This window comes from Drosophila arizonae, chromosome X, assembly GCF_054131065.1.
Source record: "Drosophila arizonae isolate 15081-1271.41 chromosome X, UAZ_ARI_1.0, whole genome shotgun sequence".
Taxonomy (NCBI): domain Eukaryota; kingdom Metazoa; phylum Arthropoda; class Insecta; order Diptera; family Drosophilidae; genus Drosophila; species Drosophila arizonae.
This window is the reverse complement of record NC_142927.1, coordinates 9,602,272-9,611,258: the sequence shown is the minus strand read 5'-3', so window position 1 is coordinate 9,611,258 and position 8,987 is coordinate 9,602,272. Positions and strand designations below refer to the sequence as shown.

The 8,987-nt window shown below is 40.9% G+C and overlaps 3 protein-coding genes across 4 annotated transcripts; 1 reads left to right on the top strand and 2 right to left on the bottom strand.

The window, feature by feature from the left end:
* Nucleotides 1-312: 312 nt before the first annotated feature.
* Nucleotides 313-1,581, bottom strand: LOC108619445 (protein KTI12 homolog). The gene is made up of 3 exons (XM_018016027.2): nt 1,134-1,581; nt 687-1,030; nt 313-633 (listed from the first exon to the last, which is right to left on the bottom strand). The coding sequence occupies exons 1-3, from the start codon at nt 1,396-1,398 to the stop codon at nt 346-348; spliced, it is 897 nt and encodes a 298-aa protein (XP_017871516.1). The 5' UTR covers nt 1,399-1,581; the 3' UTR covers nt 313-345.
* A 120-nt stretch (nt 1,582-1,701) lies between these two features.
* Nucleotides 1,702-4,251, top strand: LOC108619441 (protein SMG9). The gene is made up of 2 exons (XM_018016022.2): nt 1,702-1,919; nt 1,986-4,251. Exons 1-2 carry the CDS (start codon nt 1,881-1,883, stop codon nt 3,357-3,359), a joined length of 1,413 nt encoding a protein of 470 aa, XP_017871511.1. The 5' UTR covers nt 1,702-1,880; the 3' UTR covers nt 3,360-4,251.
* A 344-nt stretch (nt 4,252-4,595) lies between these two features.
* On the bottom strand, nt 4,596-8,274 carry LOC108619443 (carnosine N-methyltransferase unmet). Of its 2 annotated transcripts, none has more exons than XM_018016025.2 (5): nt 7,989-8,274; nt 7,476-7,719; nt 6,568-6,767; nt 5,801-6,199; nt 4,596-5,426 (listed from the first exon to the last, which is right to left on the bottom strand). In XM_018016025.2, exons 1-5 carry the CDS (start codon nt 8,126-8,128, stop codon nt 5,054-5,056), a joined length of 1,356 nt encoding a protein of 451 aa, XP_017871514.1. In that variant the 5' UTR covers nt 8,129-8,274; the 3' UTR covers nt 4,596-5,053. The 2 variants fall into 2 exon arrangements, with proteins under 2 accessions (XP_017871514.1, XP_017871515.1); XM_018016026.2 differs by having other exon boundaries at nt 6,568-6,686.
* Between the last annotated feature and the right edge of the window lie 713 nt (nt 8,275-8,987).

Sequence of the window (8,987 nt, the reverse complement as noted above, 5' to 3'; positions counted from 1 at the left end):
CTCCCTGTTATACTCAATGTGAACTGTTACGTTCTTTTAAACTCAAATTGGACCTGTGATCGAAAATCGACTACTAATTTCTAAGCGATCAACAAGTCAAATAAATAGAAGTATTAATATAAATACATGTTGATACAATTTGACTAATCAGAGAAGTGTCAAAGAAATTTATGACAGCCACTTTACTCGTTTACTTAACTTTAATTGATTTGGCTGATAGCTGCATTGTCCGTTAAAAGTTAAATGTACTCGTAATGGCGCTGTCAGCGCATAGGGTGGCCATTATTTAACATAAAAGTAAAGTGCGCCAAATTTAAAAAAGACTTAAAATAATTTATTTTTTAATCAACAACCAGTTATATTGGCATTGATGAACTGCACAAAAAGTTGCGGCACCTGGTCCAATGGTGCCGGTGTCGTTTGGCTGCCCCTGCATCTACTTGATATAAACTGCTGGCGCAATCGATTCAACCGCATTGCATTCATAGTCGTTGATACCTTAACCTTGGTTGAGCTGCCCTGGATGCGCAGTTGGCCAAATGCGCCAACTTTGGCAGCACCCAGTATCTCCTGAATAATGTCCTGCAATATAGTATCCACCTCGAACAGGTAATTCGTTGCGCTCAATGGCGCCTGAAAAATGCAATGAAGTCAATTGGTAATTCAATTAAATTTCGCCTGCTTACGTTTTGTGTGCTTTGATTTGGCGGCAAGGGACGTGTCTCATAGAGCGACTTGTAGATGCTCTCCAAGTTGAGTATATCCTCTGGCAAAACCACAAACAAGGGACTGTCCCAACGGTTGTTGCCATGCGGTTCCTCGAAACGCATGCAGAGCGCATCGAAAATCTCGCGGGTGTACGGAATATCCGAGTTGTTCACCAGTGGCTCGCTGGCTGAATCAGTCAGCACATCCGGATCGGTGCGCTGTGCATTGAAGCTCCAAGCCTGCTCCTTCGGTATGCACGTGAACAGGGTACACTGTGTCGTCCTAGCAGCCTTTGTCATGCAGAATATCTCATAGCGATAGCCTGCCAAAAAAAAAAAAAAAAAAAAAAAAAAAAAAAACAATACCACAAAATATCTCAATTCAGTTGATCAATGCCAAATGTCAAATGCAAGTTCCCTGCTTACCCTTAATATAGTTGCAAGCATCGAGTATGACAAGGTCCTCCTTGTTTAGTTGCCGGGACGCTTCCGATTTGAGGTCACTTCGCACGATCTTCTCCTTTTGCGAATCGGCAAAGAACTCGTTCTTCTCGAAGAGCGCCTTGGGGACAGCCACATTCTCACTAATCAGATGCACCTTCTTGTTAATGCTTAGAAAGTAATTTTGTAGTTCGCGGGCTCTCGCCGACTTGCCGCTTGACGGCAGGCCAGAAATTACAATAATTGGCATTATTGAAATTTGTATTTATTGCATTCTCTGAAATTCAATTTATTTCTGAGTGTTCTGGCCAAATGTCAAGCAATGCCTGAACGTGGTGTGATAACAACCATCGATTGCGATTTGACTATTATCGATATAGTAATCGGCTTATTGTGGTGGCGAAACATCAATTTGGATTTACTGCGTGCCTAAAAATATAGTCGTATGTATATAAAGTAATGTTATATTATTTTTGTCAATTCAAAAGTAAATTTAGTTTGTTTTTGTTTTTTGTTTCATCATTTTCATTTGTGTAAACATTTTGAGTGCATGGCGCCAACTATCGTTCAATTGCTGTCAATATATTTCCAGTGTTGCTCAATACTGGATTTCAGAAAAACAAACGCACAGCTGAGCACAGACAAGGCTCCAATTGTTATTTGGATTCCTCTTTGCTGCACTGCATCCAACATTTTTGCTCCACTGTGTGCTGCACGTTTAGGGCTTGCGGCATGGCAGAGAACCGCAGACGTTTTCGCAACAAAAAACGCGTGAGTATATCGAGAGTTTCAGTAGTTGTTGTAATTAATATTTTCTTCTTGTTAATTTTTTAACAGGAAGATGGACGTCAGGGTCCTTCAACAACAACGCCCGTGACGATTGCACGTCGTGAGGACTTGCGCACGCCCAACGTCCTGACGAAGATCTTGTTGAAAAAGGAGGGCGATTCGAATCCGGGCAGCGGCAGCAGTGGCAGCTTCAACGATCTTCCGACATCCATTCGAACGATCATCATTAATCGCAGCGATGCAGTGCAACAAGGCTGCAATCCGCCTTCGACCAATGTCATTTCCACGCTGAGTAGCAGCTCAACGGCGGCCAAAGAGAAAACAAATGGCACCCCCACTTCCAGCCAAGATTCACCATTGCCAACCCGAATGACACGATCGGCGCCGCTGTACGTCTCCAACGGCGTCTTGAATTCCAATGCCCACAAGTTCTTCCACAAAACCAACACGGACTTCGCTGTCATCGGCGTGCTGGGCGCCCAGGGCGTCGGCAAGTCCACGCTGCTCAATCTTCTGGCCAGCGAACGTGCCAGCGACTACGATTACTATCAGCATATTTTCGCTCCAGAGGCGGACGAGTGCATCTTTTCAACCCGACATGGCTCCAGCCAGCAGAGCCAGTCGCAGTCGCAGATGCGTCAGCACCAACACTACCATCAGCACCACCATCAGCATCAACACCAGCACCAGCCGCCGAATGGCTCCAAGCAGATGCTGAATCCACGCACCGAGAATCTGCAGTTCTTCATCACGCGGGAACGGTTCGTTCTGCTGGACACGGCCCCGATGCTGGCCGGCACCACATTCAAGGAGGCCGACTACTTGGATCTACAGACACTGGCCACTACGATGCACCTGCTCAGCGTTTGCCATGTCCTGCTGCTGGCCCTGGACGAGCTGAGCCTGGAGCAGCTGCGTCTGCTGCATGCCGCCCTGCGGATGCGCCCACGCGCACCCTTCAAAGGCTACGTGCGCAACTATCTGCCACAGGTGATATTTGTGCGCACGCGCGCCAAGCGCCAGGATTTTGAGCCGGATCGCCGCGTGCAGCTGGACAAGCAGCTGGCGCTGCTCTTCGAGAGCACTGGCCTGCCCATCTATCGGGGGCGCGGCGATGCGCGTGTCCTCAACAGCTTTCTCTTTCCCGAGCTGAGCGGCAATGCGGCTGTTGCCCACCATGCGGCTGCGTCGGAGGTAGTACGTCAATTCCGTGATCGTGTGTTCACTACGGTGCGTACGTCCATGTGCCAGAGCAACGACTTCTCGGAGTCGCTTTGGTTCGATCTGTGCACTGAGACGGCGAAAATCTGTGCCACGGACGGCCAGCACTTCGAGCAGATCTATGCGGAGATCAAGCTGCGTCATCTCGAGCTGCGGCCCAAGTGGCGACCCGAGTCCAATTGGCGCAACGAATCCACCTGAACTGCAATTGGCTCATGTATTAGAGCGGGCAGGCAGCAGACAGAGACAGGAGCAGAGACGGAGAAGGAGAAGATGACAGAGAGAGAGAGAGAGAGCTGCATTAATTCACGACTATTAGACATACATATATGTTAGATGTATCATTTGTATATACACGCATATACACATAGAGTACATGTATCGATAGTTATCGATTTATATATAAATATACTTCATAGAAATATTAAGTGTATGGCTACAATTTCTGGTGGGCTGTGTAGAGATCGAGTACTTAGGGAATTATAAGTAGCATCTAAGTAGCATGAAACGATCCTGTGCTCATAAACTATCAATCGATATTTATCGATCACTATTTTGTTATTTGTTATTGATAATATTTTGTGTACTTATCAGAGGCTTACCCAAAATCTATAAATATATTTTGGGTTACCAAAGCAAGCTATGCACATCGATAAATATCGATTTTCTTTTAGCAGCATTAGAATTACGTTAAGCGATAATTATAGATGCTAGCTGTAAATGAACGCATTCAATAAGCTGGGAAAGTAGATAACTAAAAAAAAAAAGAATATTTAAAACTTTTATGTTTAATAACTTTAACGAACTCTTTGGAGTCAGATGTAGAAGCATTTACAGTTGGTAATTGGCGCAACGAATCCACCTGAACTGCAATTGGCTCATGTATTAGAGCGGGCAGGCAGCAGACAGAGACAGGAGCAGAGACGGAGAAGGAGAAGATGACAGAGAGAGAGAGAGAGAGCTGCATTAATTCACGACTATTAGACATACATATATGTTAGATGTATCATTTGTATATACACGCATATACACATAGAGTACATGTATCGATAGTTATCGATTTATATATAAATATACTTCATAGAAATATTAAGTGTATGGCTACAATTTCTGGTGGGCTGTGTAGAGATCGAGTACTTAGGGAATTATAAGTAGCATCTAAGTAGCATGAAACGATCCTGTGCTCATAAACTATCAATCGATATTTATCGATCACTATTTTGTTATTTGTTATTGATAATATTTTGTGTACTTATCAGAGGCTTACCCAAAATCTATAAATATATTTTGGGTTACCAAAGCAAGCTATGCACATCGATAAATATCGATTTTCTTTTAGCAGCATTAGAATTACGTTAAGCGATAATTATAGATGCTAGCTGTAAATGAACGCATTCAATAAGCTGGGAAAGTAGATAACTAAAAAAAAAAAGAATATTTAAAACTTTTATGTTTAATAACTTTAACGAACTCTTTGGAGTCAGATGTAGAAGCATTTACAGTTGGTATTTAAGTAGATTGAACAGGTCAGCTGATATATAACAGCTTATACATATATAAACTTTTGTAAATACTTCCATATCTTCATTAATTTAGAATACATTTTGAAGAAATTTGTAAAGCTTACACAGACTGCATGAAGTAGAGATTCTAGCTATAGTTATATATCTAGTGCAGTTCTACAGATCAGGCTTAGCTGTTGCTTCCTTTAAACATTAGATTATATTTCGTTATTTTTGGTCTTGCATTTGAAATTCGTTGACATTTGTGTTTTTTTATTATTTGTGCTACTTTTGTGTAGTTTTCTCGATATATACTATATATATATATATATGTGTAGGCGCGGTGGGCGTGGCTGTTGATGCTTCGTCAGATGTGTCTGTGTGTGTGTGATATCACGTTTGCTTTGGTTGCACCTCAGTCTCTAGATCGACATCGTGGTCGTTGCTTTGGTTGACAATCAGATCCGGGGGCTCCTTGTTGTCGCGCTCCTTCGCCTCCGACGTTTGCTGTGCTTTCTCGTAGTCGTTGGGCGGCTTACGACAGACCCAGAACAAGCTTTGATATTCGCTTTGCTTCATCGACTGCGGATTCTGTGCGTATTTGGTGCGTATGCCACTGCGCGAGCTCAATATGTCGAATCCGATGCTCTCCATAATGATGATCAGATCCTCGTACGTTGGCTCAATGCTGTTCTGGCCATTGACGTCGCTGTAGTGGTAGAGCAGCGGTCCCAGATTCACCCAAATGCCGCCAGGCACTAGAATCCTGCAGGGAGAAATAGAAAAAAACGTCAATAGGGGTTTTTATTTTAAAATCCATTACAATAAAAAAAAAAGTTATAAACAATGATCTATGTAGCCGAACTTTATCAAAATTGATATAATAAAACTCGTATCAATAGCTTTCACATTTTCAAGCGATAAGCTTATACTTAGAATCGATTATTATCGAATGTTATACAAAAGGGGAAAAATTTGCTCTATTTATGGTATATGTCTCATGTCATGAGTTTCTACGGGAGAGCAGAAGAATCAATCGAGGAATTTTTAGAAATTGAGTTAGATCTTTAAATCAATTTAATCGATCAATTAACTGTTTGGTAAACCCTTTTAAATTTCAGCAACGGATCATCAACTCACCTGTAAATTGTGCGTACAAAATCGATAACATTGTTGGCACAATCGATAAAGAAACATGTTGCCACACAATTGTATGCATTCGGTGATTTATAGACCTCCAGAAAATCTCCGGCCGCCATCTCGATGTTGCCCTTGGGCGGATTCCTGACCGGGCAGACGTCGGGGAAGCGCACAGAGGCCACCTGATCGGCGCGTCGCATATTGTTCACGTACTGATGCACCCAGGGATAGAGCACGTGCTTGTTCTCGTAGTCGCACAGATTGAGCACGAAATTGGATGCGATCAACATGAAGTAGGAGAACTCGTTGCCCTCGCAGGCGTAGCCACGGCAGGCCAGTTCATAGGTGAGCCTGCCCAGGCCAGCGCCAGGCACCAGGATCTTAATCTCATTTAGTTTACTGTAAGGAAGAGAAAGAGTTGATGGGATGTATAAATTAGAGAACCATCAGACTATCTAGTATTACTGTTATTGTAGAGGGTATATCAGTTTTGTGCAAATGTTCGTAACAGAGAGTGAAAGATGGTTCCGAAACTTCGGAATAACAAGTCGAGTCAATCTAGACATTTTCTTCTTCTGCCACGCCTTTATCTGCCTGTTACATGCATTACCACAACACCAATATACCATGCATTTCCATTTTAAATGGGTTTCCCAAACGAGTCTGGTATGGAATCTATGAAAGTTCAAGCTGACTTAAACAATTAACATTTCCTATATATATGAAAATCATATGTATCATTTACAATTATCATAGCGAATACTCACTAATCAGATGGCTTGTAATACTCCTCGATGCTGTCGATGATCGGCTTGTAGGATTGCTCACGTTCTATGGCACATTCGGCGCTCCAGTCGCGTGCGATCAGCTTCAATGTGGATTGGGCCTTTAAAATTTTTAGAGGTTCAACATCAACATCATCAGCAACAACAACATCATCATCATGACCATCAACAAGAAAATTAGTCTAAGATATAGATAGATTTTGTTGTGTACAGTTTATCGTTTATTTCTTTAATAAAAACCAAAAATATGCAAATTGTCAATCAATGCGATTGGTTAGGCTCTGAAGCTCTCTGATGGACGTATTAGAGAGGGGGAGGTATCATATCATATATATTTATATATCTATGTATATTATGCATGTCTTGCTATGATTCAGAATAGTTAATCAAGTATGATAATCTTATCAGATCTAGTCTATTTCAATAGACAACTCTTAGTTCGAATTAATTTAGCGAAATATTTACGAAGCTGAGGACAATGATGGATCTACCTATGGATCTATCCGTCTATATGTGCGTGTGAAAATGTTTACATTTATAGATAATCTGATCGATCTGATATCAAATAGGAAATAAGGTTCATTACAAATTTTGAGTATCGATAATTATCGATTATCACAATACAGTCATTTCTGTTTGAGAGCTCCTTACTAAGACAATATATTACAATCTTCTGTAAAAAATATAAATCTATAATTAATTTGAATCGATTCCCTCTCCTTGTAATATGTATGTATGTATACATAGCCTAAAGACCTTTAAGGGAATAACCTAAAAAGCTTGCCTAATTGGATGGCTTGAATCTATTTTTGTACCACTGTGCATAGGCGGAAGAAAAGTAGAAATAGATATGCAAGCAGATAAGCTATAGATATTCGAACAACTCTTACTTGATCCATGTCACCATGTCGCACATGGTCGGGCGCCTCATCCAGCTCTATGTCCGTGTCGCCATCGCTTGTGGGATAGAGAACGCGATCGCGCAAGATCTCACAGATCACAGATTGATTGCAGTCAATGCAGCCCCGCACGTTGTCCAAATGCGAACGATATTTGCTGAGCAGGCGCTGATCCTCAGCGGACAAGCTGTTGAGGTAAGCTTCCGTTTTGTTAACCCTTATGTAGGCATAACGTCTAGTTTGTGATGTGTGTGGGAATAAAGTTAATGATTAGAGCAGATGTTCTACATACACATGTAAGCACACACACACACACACACTCATACAAGTACGTTGGTTGGCACATGTTAAACCGCTTAAATTGATTTTCGTTATCAGCTGTTGAACATGCATATTCATGCACACTTCTACCCAAGCCCTGAGTGTGTGTACATGTGTGTGTGAGCGGGTAATTTGCATTGGCACTTTGGGCATTTATACCGTTTGTTTACAATGAAGACCCACCTGTAGTACTGAAAGGCATTCTGCACTTTCTGTATGTGGCGCCGTTCCTCCTCGTCCTCTTTGGCCGTAAATGCTAGCGCCTGATCCTCATGCATTTTGGGATGCATGGGAAAGGGCAGCGATGGCACCATGTCGCTCATGGCCGCAAAAATATATGGTAAATGAACAAATTTATAAGCGCTTAAATACCAATAAGTACTTAAGGCAACTTATCGATACTTTACGTGCAAGCTATCGAGCAACTAGTGTTGATCAACGTTTATCGTGTCATTGCATTGCCCTGGAACTATCGATGCTGCAATAAGCAATCGCCGGTTATAAATGAATTTTAAAAATCTCTCGATTGCACAAAAATTTATATCATTCATTAAAAATTAAAAAAAGAAACGATTTGAAAAACATGCCTGTTATAAATTTATTACGTGCTTCACACATATGTAACAAAATATTTTTGTTTTCAATAAATAGTACATTTCAGACAGAATAAACCAGATATCAATCATTTCTTTTGTATTTAAGTTTTTTGATTAAGCGCAATGCGTAAGCATTTCAACAAAACCGCATCAACGAAATTATTTAGAATAAATATGTTTATAAGGAATAGTCATTTGTACAAGCAATTGTCAATTGTGATTGGAAGGGAACTTGGATGATGCCATTTGTTGAGGTTTGCTGTCTTTTATCGTGATTGATATCTATATATACACATATTTATGTGTATATATATTCACATAATTTAAGTGTATAAATGTATGTGTATATATACGCATACATATATATATCCAAGTGTATACGTGTATGCGTATATATACACATATAAATTGATATATACACATATACTTAAGCATATGTGTATATGTACATACTTGTAGTATTTGTATTAATTATAGCTATTGCTTACAGTTAATTAGAATAGCTTGTGTTAAATAATTGGTAAGTGCTTGCTTGTACAAAGTTAAGTAATTAACAGCGCTTTTGACCACAGGAGTATTTTGAGTT

Coding starts and splice junctions, on each gene's coding strand:
- LOC108619443 (XM_018016025.2), bottom strand. CDS start 8,128: ATGAGCGACATGGTGCCATCGCTGCCCTTTCCCATGCATCCCAAAATG. Junction 6,768..7,475: donor GACATGGTGACATGGATCAA/GTAAGAGTTGTT, acceptor TCTATATCTTAG/ACTAATTTTCTTGTTGATGG. Junction 5,427..5,800: donor TTTGTACGCACAATTTACAG/GTGAGTTGATGA, acceptor TTCTCCCTGCAG/GATTCTAGTGCCTGGCGGCA.
- LOC108619441 (XM_018016022.2), top strand. CDS start 1,881: ATGGCAGAGAACCGCAGACGTTTTCGCAACAAAAAACGC. Junction 1,920..1,985: donor GTTTTCGCAACAAAAAACGC/GTGAGTATATCG, acceptor ATTTTTTAACAG/GAAGATGGACGTCAGGGTCC.
- LOC108619445 (XM_018016027.2), bottom strand. CDS start 1,398: ATGCCAATTATTGTAATTTCTGGCCTGCCGTCAAGCGGCAAGTCGGCG. Junction 1,031..1,133: donor TGCTTGCAACTATATTAAGG/GTAAGCAGGGAA, acceptor TTTTTTTGGCAG/GCTATCGCTATGAGATATTC. Junction 634..686: donor CAAATCAAAGCACACAAAAC/GTAAGCAGGCGA, acceptor TGCATTTTTCAG/GCGCCATTGAGCGCAACGAA.